This window comes from Hyperolius riggenbachi, chromosome 2, assembly GCF_040937935.1.
Source record: "Hyperolius riggenbachi isolate aHypRig1 chromosome 2, aHypRig1.pri, whole genome shotgun sequence".
NCBI classification, from domain to species: Eukaryota; Metazoa; Chordata; class Amphibia; order Anura; family Hyperoliidae; genus Hyperolius; species Hyperolius riggenbachi.
Window position 1 is genome coordinate 558,805,468 of NC_090647.1, and position 18,811 is coordinate 558,824,278.

The 18,811-nt window shown below is 51.0% G+C and overlaps 2 protein-coding genes across 2 annotated transcripts in view; one reads left to right on the top strand and one right to left on the bottom strand.

The window, feature by feature from the left end:
* The window catches only part of SPICE1 (spindle and centriole associated protein 1), a 44,596-nt gene extending 30,478 nt beyond the window's left edge, over nucleotides 1–14,118 (bottom strand). Inside the window, exons 1-4 of the mRNA XM_068270909.1 lie at nucleotides 13,961–14,118; nucleotides 9,206–9,300; nucleotides 4,125–4,172; nucleotides 3,856–4,002 (exon numbers count right to left, since the gene is read on the bottom strand). Coding sequence (XP_068127010.1) covers nucleotides 3,856–4,002; nucleotides 4,125–4,172; nucleotides 9,206–9,298 — 288 coding nt within the window. The 5' untranslated portion in view covers nucleotides 9,299–9,300; nucleotides 13,961–14,118. The remainder of the gene's footprint in view (nucleotides 1–3,855; nucleotides 4,003–4,124; nucleotides 4,173–9,205; nucleotides 9,301–13,960) is intronic.
* Nucleotides 14,114–18,811, top strand: part of SIDT1 (SID1 transmembrane family member 1) — a 161,642-nt gene continuing 156,944 nt past the window's right edge. The window contains exon 1 of the mRNA XM_068270906.1: nucleotides 14,114–14,319. The gene's annotated coding sequence lies outside the window, so the exon portion shown is untranslated. The remainder of the gene's footprint in view (nucleotides 14,320–18,811) is intronic.

Sequence of the window (18,811 nt, forward strand, 5' to 3'; positions counted from 1 at the left end):
CAGTCACACATCGTCACCAGCCTCTCATGCATCCCTCTGTATGACATACAGATAATAATGACTGACAGACAGCAGTCACACATCCTCACCAGCCTCTCATACATTTCTCTGTATGACATACAGATAATAATGACTGACAGACAGCAGTCACACATCCTCACCAGCCTCTCATACATTTCTCTGTATGACATACAGATAATAATGACTGACAGACAGCAGTCACACATCCTCACCAGCCTCTCATACATTCCTCTGTATGACATACAGATAATAATGACTGACAGACAGCGGTCACACATCATCACCAGCCTCTCATGCAACCCTCTGTATGACATACAGATAATTATGACTGACAGACAGCAGTCACACATCCTCACCAGCCTCTCATACATCCCTCTGTATGACATACAGATAATAATGTCTGACAGACAGCAGCCACACATCCTCACCAGCCTCTCATACATCTCTCTGGGACATACAGATAATAATGACTGACAGACAGCAGTCACACATCCTCACCAGCCTCTCATACATTCCTCTGCATGACATACAGATAATAATGACTGACAGACAGCAGTCACACATCCTCACCAGCCTCTCATACATTCCTCTGCATGACATACAGATAATAATGACTGACAGACAGCAGCCACACATCCTCACCAGCCTCTCATACATCCCTCTGTATGACATACAGATAATAATGACTGACAGACAGCGGTCACACATCGTCACCAGCCTCTCATACATTGCTCTGTATGACATACAGATAATAATGACTGACAGACAGCGGTCACACATCCTCACCAGCCTCTCTTACATTCCTCTGTATGACATACAGATAATAATGACTGACAGACAGCAGCCACACATCCTCACCAGCCTCTCATACATTCCTCTGTATGACATACAGATAATAATGACTGACAGACAGCAGTCACACATCCTCACCAGCCTCTCATACATTCCTCTGCATGACATACAGATAATAATGACTGACAGACAGCGGTCACACATCCTCACCAGCCTCTCATACATTCCTCTGGGATATACAGATAATAATTACTGACAGACAGCAGTCACACATCGTCACCAACCAATCATACATCCCCCTGTATGACATACAGATAATAATGACTGACAGACAGCAGCCACACATCCTCACCAGCCTCTCATACATCCCTCTGCATGACATACAGATAATAATGACTGACAGACAGCAGTCACACATCCTCACCAGCCTCTCATACATTCCTCTGTATGACATACAGATAATAATGACTGACAGACAGCAGTCACACATCCTCACCAGCCTCTCATACATCCCTCTGTATGACATACAGATAATAATGATGACAGACAGCAGTCACACATCGTCACCAGCCTCTCATACATCCCTCTGTATGACATACAGATAATAATGACTGACAGACAGCAGTCACACATCATCACCAGCCTCTCACACATCCCTCTGTATGACATACAGATAATAATAGCTGACAGACAGCAGCCACACATCCTCACCAGCCTCTCATACATTCCTCTGTATGACATACAGATAATAATGGCTGACAGACAGCAGCCACACATCGTCACCAGCCTCTCATACATCCCTCTGTATGACATACAGATAATAATGACTGACAGACAGCAGTCACACATCCTCACCAGCCTCTCATACATCCCTCTGTATGACATACACATAATAATGACTGACAGACAGCAGCCACACATCCTCACCAGCCTCTCATACATCCCTCTGTATGACATACAGATAATAATGACTGACAGACAGCAGCCACACATCCTCACCAGCCTCTCATACATCCCTCTGTATGACATACAGATAATAATGACTGACAGACAGCAGTCACACATCCTCACCAGCCTCTCATACATCCCTCTGTATGACATACAGATAATAATGGCTGACTGACAGCAGCCACACATCCTCACCAGCCTCTCATACATTCCTCTGCATGACATACAGATAATAATGACTGACAGACAGCAGCCACACATCCTCACCAGCCCCTCATACATTGCTCTGTATGACATACAGATAATAATGACTGACAGACAGCAGTCACACATCCTCACCAGCCTCTCATACATTCCTCTGCATGACATACAGATAATGACTGACAGACAGCAGCCACACATCCTCACCAGCCCCTCATACATTGCTCTGTATGACATACAGATAATAATGACTGACAGACAGTAGCTACACATCCCCACCAGCCTCTCATACATTCCTCTGTATGACATACAGATAATAATGTCTGACAGACAGCAGTCACACATCCTCACCAGCCTCTCATACATTCCTCTGCATGACATACAGATAATAATGACTGACAGACAGCAGCCACACATCCTCACCAGCCTCTCATACATCCCTCTGGGATATACAGATAATAATTACTGACAGACAGCAATCACACATCCTCACCAGCCTCTAATGCATCCCTCTGTATGACATACAGATAATAATGACTGACAGACAGCAGCCACACATCCTCACATACATTGCTCTGTATGACATACAGATAATAATGTCTGACAGACAGCAGTCACACATCCTCACCAGCCTCTCATACATCCCTCTGGGATATAAAGATAATAATGATGACAGACAGCAGTCACACATTGTCACCAGCCTCTCATACATTCCTCTGGGATATACAGATAATAATTACTGACAGACAGCAATCACACATCCTCACCAGCCTCTAATGCATCCCTCTGTATGACATACAGATAATAATGATGACAGACAGCAGTCACACATCCTCACCAGCCTCTCATACATCCCTCTGTATGACATACAGATAATAATGACTGACAGACAGCAGTCACACATCCTCACCAGCCTCTCATACATTCCTCTGTATGACATACAGATAATAATGACTGACAGACAGCAGTCACACATCGTCACCAGCCTCTCATACATCCCTCTGTATGACATACAGATAATAATGACTGACAGACAGCAGTCACACATCCTCACCAGCCTCTCATACATTCCTCTGCATGACATACAGATAATAATGACTGACAGACAGCAGGCATACATCAAATAAGGGCGCCAGGGAAAAAAAGGGTGCAGGGTGAAGCCAACTCTATCAAATATCTTTTACAACAATTTTTTTTAATCGTCTCTCCATCTTTATTTCTACCAATACCTATCCCTAACTCCCCCTGGTGGTGCCTGGCCCTAAGACCCCCCCCCCCCCCAGTAGTGCCTAACCCTAATTCACGCCCCCCCCCCCCCCACCCGGTGGTGCCTAACCCTAAGAGCCCACCAGTGTTTCCTAACCCTAAGACGCCCCCCCCCCCCTCCTGACGCCCATCCCCCTTCCTGATGCCTAACCCTAAAAACCCACTTTCTGATGACTTGCCTTAAAACCCCCTCTCTCCCCCACAAATAACGTTAAAAAAAAATTACATTTCTAAGACTTTACATTTCAAATCAATAATTTACAATATGAAAATTCTCAAAATGAAAAACTTCGGTTGGATTGCCCGATGTGCAGGCGCCGGGCCCGTCCAACCAAAATATTTAGTTTTGAAATTTGTTTTGAGAATTATCATTTTGTAAGTTATCGATTTGAAATTTGGCTTAGAAATGATCTTTTTTTTACGTCATTTGTGGGGGAGAGAGGGCGTTTTAAAGCTAGTCGTAAAAATGGAGGTTTTTAGGGTTAGGCGTCCGTATATCGGGCACCCAAATTTCTGCTTTGGGTGCCCAATAGCAGATATTTTGCATTAGAGCCTATGGGGTACACAAATATTCCATTACCCCCAGGTGCCCATATTTCCTGTTCCTGCCAGCAGACCCTCTGTTACCTCCATCATCAGCGCCACGCGTCTCTCCTCCAAGGGATCCGGCGTGCCTCCATTCTGCTTCCTGTACTTTCTCTGCAGAAGTTTCTCCTGAAGTTCCCACTGGGCCAGCCGCTGGTTTCTGGACTGGTGGATCTCATGGCGGTGGGCCTAGAAACAGACAGACGTTTATAAAATGCAACTACAAATGGATAGAGACAGCAGCAGCATCTGCTCCTTCCAACAGCAAGGATTAATACACACCCACCCAGAAATAGATCACGCCCACTTACCAGCTCTTCCGGAGTGGCCCGGTGGACGTTGAGATCTTGTATGGAGCTCTGAAACACAACAGAGAGACTCTGAATACAGGCAGACAGACATCATCAAGCAGGAGTACACAAGACAAGACAAATAATATTTATATTGCGCTTTTCTCCTTGCGGACTCAAAACGCCAGAGCAGAGCAGCAGCCACTAGGGCGCGCTCTATTGGCAGTAGCAGTGTAAGGGAGACTTGCCAAAGGTCTCCTACTGAATTAGTGCTGGCTTACTGAACAGGCAGAGCCGAGATTCGAACCCTGGTCTCCTGTGTCAGAGGCAGAGCCCTTAACCATTACACCATCACCCAACTGCACACAGTACCCATTGGTGAGATAACATGGAGAGTGATCTGTGATCGCATACTCATGCTAATAACTAAAAGTCCAATCTCTGATATTAGTCTGTGTCACTCGTCACTGGTAACAGGAAAGCCCATACATTCCCCTAACTCATCTCTCAAGGAATGGAAGTGGGGTATTCTGGGTACTCAGGACTATCAACTCTGTGGTCTTGGAGAATAGGGATGATCACAGTTATGCACATTTTTCAGAGCGGATGCAAATTTATGCAAATTCGTATGCAAATATATGCTGCTTGAAAATGGACCAATCAATTTAAACCTGGTTTAAATTGATCGGTCCATTTTCAAACTGCATATATTTGCATAAAACTCTGCCAAATTTCGGAAAAATTTGCATCTCATTGATCATCCCTATTGGAGAAGTATTAATGCTTTGCAGGTCTCAGAACATGAGAGGGCGTCACTGAAGGCTATGGGGAGTGTTAAAGGGATACTTAAGCCCATCCCAAAAGAGCAGTTTAACTTCTCTGGGGCTCCTTGCAGCCCCCTACAGTCATCCTGTGCCCGTGCCATCCTACCGCGACCTTCCAGTTAGTAGTGCCAACCCCCTCAAAGCTGGTTGGTTGTGGCCAGATGGAGGCTACTGAGCATGTGCAGCCCCTGAGTTGTGCACACTAATCGTGCTCCTATCGTTGGGAGCATTTGCGCATGCGCAATAGTGGTGTTCCCATACTCCGCCTGCTCAGGACGCTGCTGTGCACGGGGACGCAATGTAGTCAGCAAACTCTGAGGTGCTCGGCGCTGCTGGCCAGAGGGACTCGGAAGGATGGCGCCGCACAGGATGACTGCAGGGGGCTGCAAGAAGTACTGCTTTTTTTCAGATGTTAGATTTCCTTTAACCACTTCAGGACCAAACCAATTTTCACATATCAGCGCTGCTCCCATTCATTCACCAATAACTTTCTTACTACTAATCACACCTAAATTATCTATATGTCGTTTTTTGCAGGACAAATTAGACTTTAAATGTGTGATCATTTTGTTTAGTAATTACCGTATATTCCAGCGTATAAGACGACTGGGTGTATAAGACAACCCCCCAACTTTTTCAGTTAAAATATAGAGTTTGTGATATACTCACCGTATAAGACTACCCCTCTTCCATTGTACACCAAATAAAAAAAAAAAAAAATCATATACTGGTGCTGTACCGTATGTGCTACCCAGTATATAACAGTATATAGTCAATTGACTGGTTGGATTGGTCAACTCTCCCTAAGTGGATTGGTCAGCTCTCCTTGCCTCCTTGTTTATCAGAGCGGTGTGGAAGAATAGATCCCGTTGTGCCCATAAAACACGCCTCTTTCACCCATCTGTCCCGCCCTTGTATCCTATTTACCTCCTTCTCTGCCTCTCAGATCTCACACATGTGCGCCTGCGCCGCTTCACTGCAGTCCTCAGCAGCGAGATCTGAGAGGCGGTAACAGGATAAGAAGTATCACCCAGCATCATTGATACCTGGCGTATAAGACGACCCCCAACTTTTCAGAAGATTTTCAAGGGTTAAAAAGTAGTCTTATACGCAGGAATATACAGTACCTTATTTTCAATGAATTTTAAATGGGAAAAAAAATGGAAAGAAAAACAAAAAAATACACTATTTCTCCATTTACATCCATTATAGCTTTACAATAAAAAGTGCTAACTATAAGTTAAACCCACAAGTTCTATTTGCTTATCCATCCTGGTTATAACATTTAGATTATGTACCTAGCACGATGTATGGTGACAATATTGTATTTGGAAATAAAGGTGTCTTTTTTGCTTTCTCATTGTACACTAATATTGCTGATTAAAAGACTATTTGCAAAAATAATAGTAATATACCGTCATGGCATACATATTTGAAAAAACAAGTTCCTAATGTAACAATATATGTTGTTTCTTTCATATTCTGTCACTTCATTTTCATTTTACAAGTCTTTTATTTTTTGGTACAGCCTATGCAAAAATTGAACTGCCTTTGAATCAGTTTGTGACTAAAAAGAATACACAGGACATGGGCCTCAACCCTAAAACTCTCTAAACTGTATTCTACTACTTTTCACGGTTAAAATGTTACTACTTATGTCTCTTGTAGTTTTGCTAAAACTTTGCCAAATTTGATCAGAATTTTGAAAATGACTTTTTTATGTTGGATTGAGTTTGTCCGTACCCAATTTTTACGTGATGTGTGTCCAAGCCAAAATGACACACCAAAATGTATTCTACAACTTGTCATGGTTAAAATGATACCATATGTGCCTCACTTAGTAACAAACTGGTGGTGCAGTCTCCCCAAATACACTGGACGTTTATAAATGTCCAGTTGTCATTAAGTGGTTAAAGAGGATCTGTAACATCAAAAGATCCCCTGGGGGGTACTCACCTCGGGTGGGGGAAGCCTCCGGATCCTAATCAGGCTTCCCACGCCGTCCTCCGTCCCTCAGGGGTCTCGCTGCAGCCCTCCGTGAAAGATGACGTCAATATTTACCTTCCTGGCTCCCGCGCAGGCGCTCTGACGGCTGTCGGCTCCGAACTACACGGAAATACCCGATCGCCGTCGGGTCTGCTCTACTGTGCAGGCGCAAGTTTCCGGCTCCTGCGCAGTAGAGCGGACCCGACTGAGATCGGGTATTTCCGTGTAGTTCGGAGCCGAGAGCAGCCACAGCGCCCCCGCTGGAGCCTGCAAAGGTAAATATTGAACTGACAGTCGGCTCTGTCGACGGCTGTTCGGAGGGCTGCAGCGAGACCCCCGTGGGACAAAGGACGGCGTGGGAAGCCTCATTAGGATCCGGAGGCTTCCCCCACCCGAGGTGAGTACCCCCCAGGGGATGTTTTTGACGTTAGAGTCTCTTTAGGTGGCCGTACACTGGCAGATGGTCAGCAGATTCGATCATGTTCCTCTCTGATGGAATCTGATCAGAGAAGGATCTACTGCTGCCACACACCAGCACAGATTTCGAATTGATTTCAGTATAAAACCTATTGGAAATTAGTGAAGCCGCCTCTGCCTGCCTGAGGTCTCACCCCATGTACAATGTGCAGCCCTTAGGCTGTGCAGAGTGCTGCAGGCTCACCTCTCCGTCCAGCAATCCTCTTCCTGTGTCCAACATCTTTCTCTACCACCACCGCCCATGTAGAGTACGTATCAATGAGGCACCGGGTGATGATTTCTCACCCTGCTGCTGCTCCAATACCCGGCGGCGTTAATATTCTCCCTCTGAGCAACTCAGTGGGAGGAGTAATATGGGGTGCGGCAATTGCAGGAACCCCAAATTACACGCATCCCGCACACTTTAGCATTATTACTACATTACTATTAATCTAGCATAATATTGCCCCTGTTTAACTCTCTAGTAAGGCCACATCTGGAATATGGAATTCAGTTCTGGGCACCACATTACAGGAAAGATATTGCAGTTTTAGAGCAGGTGCAGAGACGAGCAACAAAATTGATACGTGGGATGGAAGGTCTCGCTTACCAAGAAAGGTTAGATAAACTGGGTTTATTTAGTCTAGAGAAAAGATGCCTTATGCTACGTACACACATGTGACAGCGATCGTTCGTTGAGAACGTCGAACGAACTTTTAATTGATGAAAGAATGACCTAAGTAAAGTTAGTTTTTAAATGTGTGTAACGATCTGATCGTTAGAACGAACGTTACATCACATAAAGCAACTATTGCGCTTGCGCATAAAAATGAGAAGTTTCATGGAGAAATAGCGAAATGCGCATGTCAAGCCTAGTACGATCGACCGTTTCCAACGATGTACTACTTTTGCAAACGGTCGTCGTTGGAAAAAATCCGCCAAGCTAGATCGTTCGTTTTTAACGATCTAGCTCGTCCGTCGTTAGACTTAATGATCGTTGGTTGCTTTTTTTTAAACGATCGTCGTTTGAAACGATCGGGGAACGATCGTTTCAAACGCCTATAGTCGCATGTGTGTACGCACCTTTAGATGGGATCTAATTAACATGTATAAATACATCAAAGGGCAATATAAAAGCTTGGCGGATGAGCTTTTTGTCCCTAGGCCTTCTCTAAGGACTAGAGGACATGATCTGCGCATGGAGGAAAACGTTTTAGCCATTTATTTAGGAAAGGGTTCTTAACCTTGCCTTTGCTGCCTCTGTCCGCCGGTACCGGGTCCCGTCATTTTGGCCAGTCGACGCAAGCGCAGTGCGCTCCCTCTGTACTGTGCAGGCGCATGCATACAGAGCCGGAGGGAGCCCCTGTGCATGCGGAAGACTGGTCGCGTCCGGCGGGAGTGACGGGACCCGGTACCGACGATAGAGGCAGCGGAGGACAGCGGAGTAGGAGCGATCTAGGCTGATGGGGCTGGAGGAAGCCCCAGGTATGTATGAAATCTTTTCGTATTTTTTTAATAGGCTTCGTCTCTGGTTCCCTTTAAGACAGACAACAGATTCAAACTCCCTGGACTGATAAACAAGAAGAGTACTATATGATGTGGTCTAAATTAGCTGCTGGTTAATTGATCAACAGTTGCAGAATCCGATTAGCCAAGGAAAACAGAGCGATGCAGATATAGGGCAGCACCCTCTGTACAGCGACACGAGGACAAAGCGAGGGGGATTCTAGACTTCACATTTATATGGCTGATACATTTATCCAAGAATTTTACAGACATAAATCAATCACATCGCTCTGCAGTCACTATAACCCCCTCCTGTCCTCAGAGACTCACATCCCAGGCCTGCCGCACTTGTGCCTTCTTCTTCTTTGTTGTTTTCTTTACACCACCGCGGCCGTTCACCGGGCGAATGTAACGTCCAGCCATGTCTAAGAAAGGAAAAATGCAGGTGAACTCAGCAATACACCACTGACACCTCCAGCAGCACCATCACCACTGACCCCTCCAGCAGCACCATCACCACTGACCCCTCCAGCAGCACCATCACCACTGACCCCTCCAGCAGCACCATCACCACTGACCCCTCCAGCAGCATCAGAACACCACTGACCCCTCCAGCAGCATCAGAACACCACTGACCCCTCCAGCAGCATCAGAACACCACTGACCCCTCAAGCAGCACCACCACACCACTGACCCCTCCAGCAGCACCACCACACCACTGACCCCTCCAGCAGCACCACCACACCACTGACCCCTCCAGCAGCATCACCACACCACTGACCCCTCCAGCAGCTCCACCACACCACTGACCCCTCCAGCAGCTCCACCACACCACTGACCCCTCCAGCAGCACCATCACACCACTGACCCCTCCAGCAGCACCACACCACTGACCCCTCCAGCAGCACCACCACACCGCTGACCCCTCCAGCAGCACCACCATCACACCACTGACCACTCCAGCACCACACCACCATCACACCACTGACCCCTCCAGCAGCACCACCACACCACTGACCCCTCCAGCAGCACCACCACACCACTGATCCCTCCAGCAGCACCACCACACCACTGATCCCTCCAGCAGCACCACCACACCACTGATCCCTCCGGCAGCACCACCACACCACTGATCCCTCCAGCAGCACCACCACACCACTGATCCCTCCAGCAGCACCACCACACCACTGATCCCTCCAGCAGCACCACCACACCACTGATCCCTCCAGCAGCACCACCACACCACTGACCCCTCCAGCAGCACCACCACACCACTGACCCCTCCAGCAGCACCACCACACCACTGACCCCTCCAGCAGCACCACCATCACACCGCTGACCCCTCCAGCAGCACCATCACACCACTGACCCCTCCAGCAGCACCACACCACTGACCCCTCCAGCAGCACCACACCACTGACCCCTCCAGGAGCACCACCACACCACTGACCCCTCCAGCAGCACCACCACACCACTGACCCCTCCAGCAGCACCACCACACCACTGACCCCTCCAGCAGCACCACCACACCACTGACCCCTCCAGCAGCACCACCACACCACTGACCCCTCCAGCAGCACCACCACACCACTGACCCCTCCAGCAGCATCACCACACCACTGACCCCTCCAGCAGCATCACCACACCACTGACCCCTCCAGCAGCATCACCACACCACTGACCCCTCCAGCAGCATCACCACACCACTGACCCCTCCAGCAGCATCACCACACCACTGACCCCTCCAGCAGCATCACCACACCACTGACCCCTCCAGCAGCATCACCACACCACTGACCCCTCCAGCAGCATCACCACACCACTGACCCCTCCAGAAGCATCACCACACCACTGATCCCTCCAGCAGCACCACCACACCACTGATCCCTCCAGCAGCACCACCACACCACTGACCCCTCCAGAAGCATCACCACACCACTGATCCCTCCAGCAGCACCACCACACCACTGATCCCTCCAGCAGCACCACCACACCACTGATCCCTTCAGCAGCACCACCACACCACTGATCCCTCCAGCAGCACCACCACACCACTGACCCCTCCAGCAGCACCACCACACCACTGACCCCTCCAGCAGCACCACCACACCACTGACCCCTCCAGCAGCACCACCACACCACTGACCCCTCCAGCAGCACCACCACACCACTGACCCCTCCAGCAGCACCACCACACCACTGACCCCTCCAGCAGCACCACCACACCACTGACCCCTCCAGCAGCACCACCACACCACTGACCCCTCCAGCAGCACCACCACACCACTGACCCCTCCAGCAGCACCACCACACCACTGACCCCTCCAGCAGCACCACCACACCACTGACCCCTTCGGCACCACCACCACACCACTGACCCCTCCAGCAGCACCATCACACCACTGACCCCTCCAGCAGCACCACCACACCACTGACCCCTCCAGCAGCACCATCACACCACTGACCCCTCCAGCAGCACCATCACACCACTGACCCCTCCAGCAGCACCATCACACCACTGACCCCTCCAGCAGCATCACCACACCACTGACCCCTCCAGCAGCATCACCACACCACTGACCCCTCCAGCAGCATCACCACACCACTGACCCCTCCAGCAGCACCACCATCACACCACTGACACCTCCAGCAGCACCACCACACCACTGACACCTCCAGCACCACACCACTGACCCCTCCAGCAGCACCACCACACCACTGACACCTCAAGCACCACCACTACACCACTGACCCCTCCAGCAGCATCACCACACCACTGACCCCTCCAGCAGCACCACCACACCACTGACCCCTCCAGCAGCACCACCACACCACTGACCCCTCCAGCAGCACCACCACACCACTGACCCCTCCAGCAGCACCACCACACCACCGACCCCTCCAGCAGCACCACCACACCACTGACCCCTCCAGCAGCACCACCACACCACTGACCCCTCCAGCAGCATCACCACACCACTGACCCCTCCAGCAGCTCCACCACACCACTGACCCCTCCAGCAGCACCATCACACCACTGACCCCTCCAGCAGCACCACCATCACACCACTGACCCCCCCCCCCCCCCAGCACCACCATCACACCATTGACCCCCCCAGCACCACCATCACACCATTGACCCCCCCAGCACCACCATCACACCACTGACCCCTCCAGCAGCACCACCATCACACCACTGACCCCCCCAGCAGCACCACCATCACACCACTGACCCCTCCAGCAGCACCACCATCACACCACTGACCCCTCCAGCAGCACCACACCACTGACCCCTCCAGCAGCACCACCACACCGCTGACCCCTCCAGCAGCACCACCATCACACCACTGACCCCTCCAGCACCACACCACTATCACACCACTGACCCCTCCAGCAGCACCACCACACCACTGACCCCTCCAGCAGCACCACCACACCACTGATCCCTCCAGCAGCACCACCACACCACTGATCCCTCCAGCAGCACCACCACACCACTGACCCCTCCAGCAGCACCACCACACCACTGACCCCTCCAGCAGCACCACCATCACACCGCTGACCCCTCCAGCAGCACCATCACACCACTGACCCCTCCAGCAGCACCATCACACCACTGACCCCCCCAGCAGCACCACCATCACACCACTGACCCCCCCAGCAGCACCACCATCACACCACTGACCCCTCCAGCAGCACCACCATCACACCACTGACCCCTCCAGCAGCACCACCATCACACCACTGACCCCTCCAGCAGCACCACCATCACACCACTGACCCCTCCAGCAGCACCACCACACCACTGACCCCTCCAGCATCACCACACCACTGACCCCTCCAGCAGCACCACCATCACACCACTGACCCCTCCAGCAGCACCACCATCACACCACTGACCCCTCCAGCAGCACCACCATCACACCACTGACCCCTCCAGCAGCACCACCACACCACTGACCCCTCCAGCATCACCACACCACTGACCCCTCCAGCAGCATCACCACACCACTGACCCCTCCAGGAGCATCACCACACCACTGACCCCTCCAGCAGCATCACCACACCACTGACCCCTCCAGCATCACCACCACACCACTGACCCCTCCAGCAGCACCATCACACCACTGACCCCTCCAGCAGCACCACCACCACACCACTGACCCCTCCAGCACCACACCACTATCACACCACTGACCCCTCCAGCAGCACCACCACACCACTGACCCCTCCAGCAGCACCACCACACCACTGATCCCTCCAGCAGCACCACCACACCACTGATCCCTCCAGCAGCACCACCACACCACTGACCCCTCCAGCAGCACCACCACACCACTGACCCCTCCAGCAGCACCACCACACCACTGACCCCTCCAGCAGCACCACCACACCACTGACCCCTCCAGCAGCACCACCATCACACCGCTGACCCCTCCAGCAGCACCATCACACCACTGACCCCTCCAGCAGCACCATCACACCACTGACCCCCCCAGCAGCACCACCATCACACCACTGACCCCTCCAGCAGCACCACCATCACACCACTGACCCCTCCAGCAGCACCACCATCACACCACTGACCCCTCCAGCAGCACCACCATCACACCACTGACCCCTCCAGCAGCACCACCATCACACCACTGACCCCTCCAGCAGCACCACCACACCACTGACCCCTCCAGCACCACCACACCACTGACCCCTCCAGCAGCACCACCATCACACCACTGACCCCTCCAGCAGCACCACCATCACACCACTGACCCCTCCAGCAGCACCACCATCACACCACTGACCCCTCCAGCAGCACCACCACACCACTGACCCCTCCAGCATCACCACACCACTGACCCCTCCAGCAGCATCACCACACCACTGACCCCTCCAGGAGCACCACACCACTGACCCCTCCAGCAGCACCACCACACCACTGACCCCTCCAGCATCACCACACCACTGACCCCTCCAGCAGCATCACCACACCACTGACCCCTCCAGCATCACCACACCACTGACCCCTCCAGCAGCATCACCACACCACTGACCCCTCCAGGAGCAGTGACCAGGGTTTCCTCTCACCTCTCAGGCGCAGAATTGAACGTTACCGCTGCTTCAGTTTCTAATCGGCGCCGGAGGTCCGGGCACACGTCACTTCCTGGTCAATGCCATGGCAACCGCCAGCAACTGTCACTTCGGCCAACAGCGGAGCGAAGTTCCCCAGTCCTCCTGACCTCCCAAACTCCTCCCCCGGCTCTGTAGCGCCGCTGTGACTCCTCCCCCGCTGTTGCTGCTGTCACGTGGCTCTCATCACCCTGCAGACAGAACAGAGCCATACCACGTGACTGTACTCTCTACTCCTCCCCTTTGGCAGTGTGAGGAGTCACGTGACTCTCCTCAGCGAGGCGCCCTCTGGTGGATAATCCGCGGTCCTTAGTATGGTTAGTCCCTCGAAGCAATTCTCACAGCTGTAGCCTCTGGATGGGGGAATGGGACATCTCTCTCAGGGCTTGTTCACACTGGAGCCGTTTTCTTACTATTTTCACCCGCGTGCGCTTTTTAAAAACGCCCCCCCAAACGCCTGTGCAATGAATGTCTATGAGAAGGTTCATATCAGCGCGGGTCGGGCGCTGTGCGGACAGCAAAGCGATGCCTGGACCATTTTCAGGCCCCATTCACACTGAAAAGCGCAAAACGGGAGTGATTTTTCCGCGATTCCACGCGGAAAAATCACTGGACACTGCGGCGATTTTTCCGCGATCGCATTTAGTGCTTCTGTAGCACTGAAACGCGAGCGCCGGGAAATCGCCTGAAAATGGTGCAGGCTACGAGTTTGCGTTTGGCGATTTGCGGTAATTGCCCAAGTAAGAACGGGTCCATAGGGTTTTAATAGCACTAGCGCTTTATAATGCGCTAGCGCTTGAGCGGTTTGCCGAAATCACTGGCAAAACGCTCTAGTGTGAATGGGGCCTCAGGGCGATTTTGCCTCAATGGAAGGTATAGGAAAAACGCTCACAAAATCACTTTGTGTAGCAATTGCGTTCGCGTTTTTAAGAATAAATACATTGTATTTATTATTTTCCGGGTCAAAGTTCACTTCCTGACTTACGTTAGGGAGTGAATAAAAAAACCGCTCTGGTAAAGCGATTATAACAAAAACGTATCGCCCACCCAAGCGTTGGGAAAGGAAAAAAATAATTGCCTCAAAAAAAGGCCAATGTGGACAGACATGCAAACGGAGCGCAATGTGAACAAGGCCTCAAGGCTGGAATCCACTGGAGCGCTTTTTGAGCGTTTAGGGAGCGCTTTAAATTGCCAGTGATTTTCGTAATCGCTCTGCCAATGTAAATAACATGTAACAAATTCCACAGTAGCGATTGCGATTAGCAAAATCGCAATCGCAGGACGTGCAGGATTTTGGGAGCATTTGCGCTTCAATGTAATGTATATAAGCGCTGGCAAATCGCTGATGAATCGCTACACATAGCGATCTGAGTGCGATTTTAAATTACTGCACACTGTAAAAAAAATTGAAAGGACCAATCAAAATTAAAATCGCTATCACAATCGCTGGCAAAAAGCTTACATTCATAAAAATTGCTACCAAAATCGCCGGAAAACGCTTATGAAATGGCTTACAAAACGCTAATTATAAAAGCTAGCGATTTGCAACTTGTAGTGGGTTCCAGGCCTCAGGGGGTTTCTTTCTCTCAGGATTCCTGTTGGGGGAAATAGTTCTCTTCTCTTGCCCACAGTCCTGACAGGAAACAAATCTCTTCAGCAAGGACAGAGTAACTTTGTGGGAAAGAGCAGAAAGTCTTTCAGGTGTTAATTGCTGTCCCCACGTTATGGCTCCGGTCACGCATACGCTGACATATGTGCGGGGTAATTTAAGCGCCGGTTGAAGCAGCTAATAGACAATGGCCTCAATTCACTAAACTTATCTCCTGTCTTTAATAACTCTTCTAGAGTTGTTACCATGGTGATAAGGCATGTAGTATTCAGGAAACATTTTACCTCAGGCAAACCTAAAGTTAACTCTTCTGTCTTTAAGTTAACTCTTCAATCCTTAAAATAACTCCAGAGTTAAAGACAGGCTGTTAATTAACTGCATGTGAAAATAACTACAGAGGAGGTAAATTAACTACAGAGGAGGTAAAATAACTACAGAGGAGGTAACTTAAGGAATGAAGAGGTAAGATAACTCTCTCTTATGTGAAGGTAAGTTTTCTCTTGCTTTATTATCTCCAGCATGATCTTAGTGAATTGAGGCCAATGGCTTTTATTACTGATATGCTACTATTGTTCTACCTACCCTTTCTCTCACACTAACATACCGCAATCTAGGCCTAACACAGGGGTGTCAAACTCAAATACAAAGTGGGACGAAATTGAACACTGGGACTAAGCCGCGGACCAACCTCAATGACCACTGGCCACATTCCTCCCTTATAAAGTTTCCTGGTGTCTAATGGCCCCCTTTTAACCCATATACAGTTCCCTGGTGTCTAGTGGTCCTCCCTCCCCTATACAGTTCCCCAGTGTTTAGTGCTTTCCCCCTACCTCATGGTATAGCTGCCCTGGAGGTCTAGAGTGGGCAAAACATAATGCAAAGTGGGGAAAACATTTGGGGGCCACATTTTATGGCTCTGAGGGCCAGATTTGGCCCGTGGGCCGGAGTTTGACATGTTTGGCCTAACAAAAACCCATCTTGCCTACTCCTATTGCTAACCTGCTGCAAACAAAGGTCAGTGGCGTGTGCCCCCCTGATCTATTCTGGGGTGCCCCGGGTGTCCCCCAGGCAGAGTCAGCTGTGGTGCCTTAATAGTGGGCATGCTGGGAGCTGTGGTGCATCAATCGGGTGTATACTGGGTGCTGTGGTGCCTCTATGGGGGCATACTGGGAGCTGTGATGCAGTGGTGTAGCAATAGGGGTTGCGACCGCATCAGGGCCCTTGGGCCAGAGGGGCCCCGAAGACCCTACCTCAACTTCAGGATTAGCTCTCTATTGGTCCTGTGCTCATAATAATGACTTCTATAGATACTTTGAATAGTGGTAATCATGTGGTAAACAAACTGCTCTCCATCCCCTTCTTGCACCTCTGACACTGTAGTTGCCATTGGCAGGTTTTGGTGCACCGTATCAATTGCTATGTGCAGGGCCGTTTCTTGCCCCGTTCAGCCGGTTCTGCTGAACGGGGCGCCGATGAGTGACAGATTGGGGGGCGCCAGGCCGTCCCTGTGGCCGCCGCCACTGCTCCCCCTCCCTCCCTCCTGGCGCCTCACTCAGACCTCGATCAGGCGGCGACCAATCGTGCGGGCGCTAGGACCTAGCACACCGCACTGATATGCGGAAGTGACATCACTTCCGCATATAGAGCGGTTGCGTCCGGCGCCCGCCGGTACTGGTCGGGTCGCCGCTGATCCTGAGGTCTGCAAGGTAAGGGGGGAGCGGGAGCGGCGGCTGGGGGCTCCCTGTCACTTACTGCTCAAACGGGCTCCCTGTCACTCACTTTCTAAAGGGGCTCCCTGTCACTCACTTCCTAAAGGGGCTCCCTGTCACTCACTTCCTAAAGGGGCTCCCTGTCACTCACTTCCTAAAGGGGCTCCCTGTCACTCACTTCCTAAAGGTACTCCCTGTCACTCACTTCCTAAAGGGGCTCCCTGTCACTCACTTCCTAAAGGGGCTCCCTGTCACTCACTTCCTAAAGGGGCTCCCTGTCACTCACTTCCTAAAGGTACTCCCTGTCACTCACTTCCTAAAGGTACTCCCTGTCACTCACTTCCTAAAGGGGCTCCCTGTCACTCACTTCCTAAAGGTACTCCCTGTCACTCACTTCCTAAAGGGGCTCCCTGTCACTCACTTCCTAAAGGGGCTCCCTGTCACTCACTTCCTAAAGGTACTCCCTGTCACTCACTTCCTAAAGGGGCTCCCTGTCACTCACTTCCTAAAGGGGCTCCCTGTCACTCACTTCCTAAAGGTACTCCCTGTCACTCACTTCCTAAAGGTACTCCCTGTCACTCACTTCCTAAAGGGGCTCCCTGTCACTCACTTCCTAAAGGTACTCCCTGTCACTCACTTCCTAAAGGGGCTCCCTGTCACTCACTTCCTAAAGGGGCTCCCTGTCACTCACTTCCTAAAGGTACTCCCTGTCACTCACTTCCTAAAGGGGCTCCCTGTCACTCACTTCCTAAAGGTACTCCCTGTCACTCACTTCCTAAAGGGGCTCCCTGTCACTCACTTCCTAAAGGGGCTCCCTGTCACTCACTTCCTAAAGGTACTCCCTGTCACTCACTTCCTAAAGGGGCTCCCTGTCACTCACTTCCTAAAGGTACTCCCTGTCACTCACTTCCTAAAGGGGCTCCCTGTCACTCACTTCCTAAAGGTACTCCCTGTCACTCACTTCCTAAAGGGGCTCCCTGTCACTCACTTCCTAAAGGTACTCCCTGTCACTCACTTCCTAAAGGGGCTCCCTGTCACTCACTTCCTAAAGGGGCTCCCTGTCACTCACTTCCTAAAGGTACTCCCTGTCACTCACTTCCTAAAGGGGCTCCCTGTCACTCACTTCCTAAAGGTACTCCCTGTCACTCACTTCCTAAAGGGGCTCCCTGTCACTCACTTCCTAAAGGGGCTCCCTGTCACTCACTTCCTAAAGGTACTCCCTGTCACTCACTTCCTAAAGGGGCTCCCTGTCACTCACTTCCTAAAGGTACTCCCTGTCACTCACTTCCTAAAGGGGCTCCCTGTCACTCACTTCCTAAAGGGGCTCCCTGTCACTCACTTCCTAAAGGTGCTCCCTGTCACTCACTTCCTAAAGGGGCTCCCTGTCACTCACTTCCTAAAGGGGCTCCCTGTCACTCACTCACTTCCTAAAGGGGCTCCCTGTCACTCACTCACTTCCTAAAGGGGCTCCCTGTCACTCACTCACTTCCT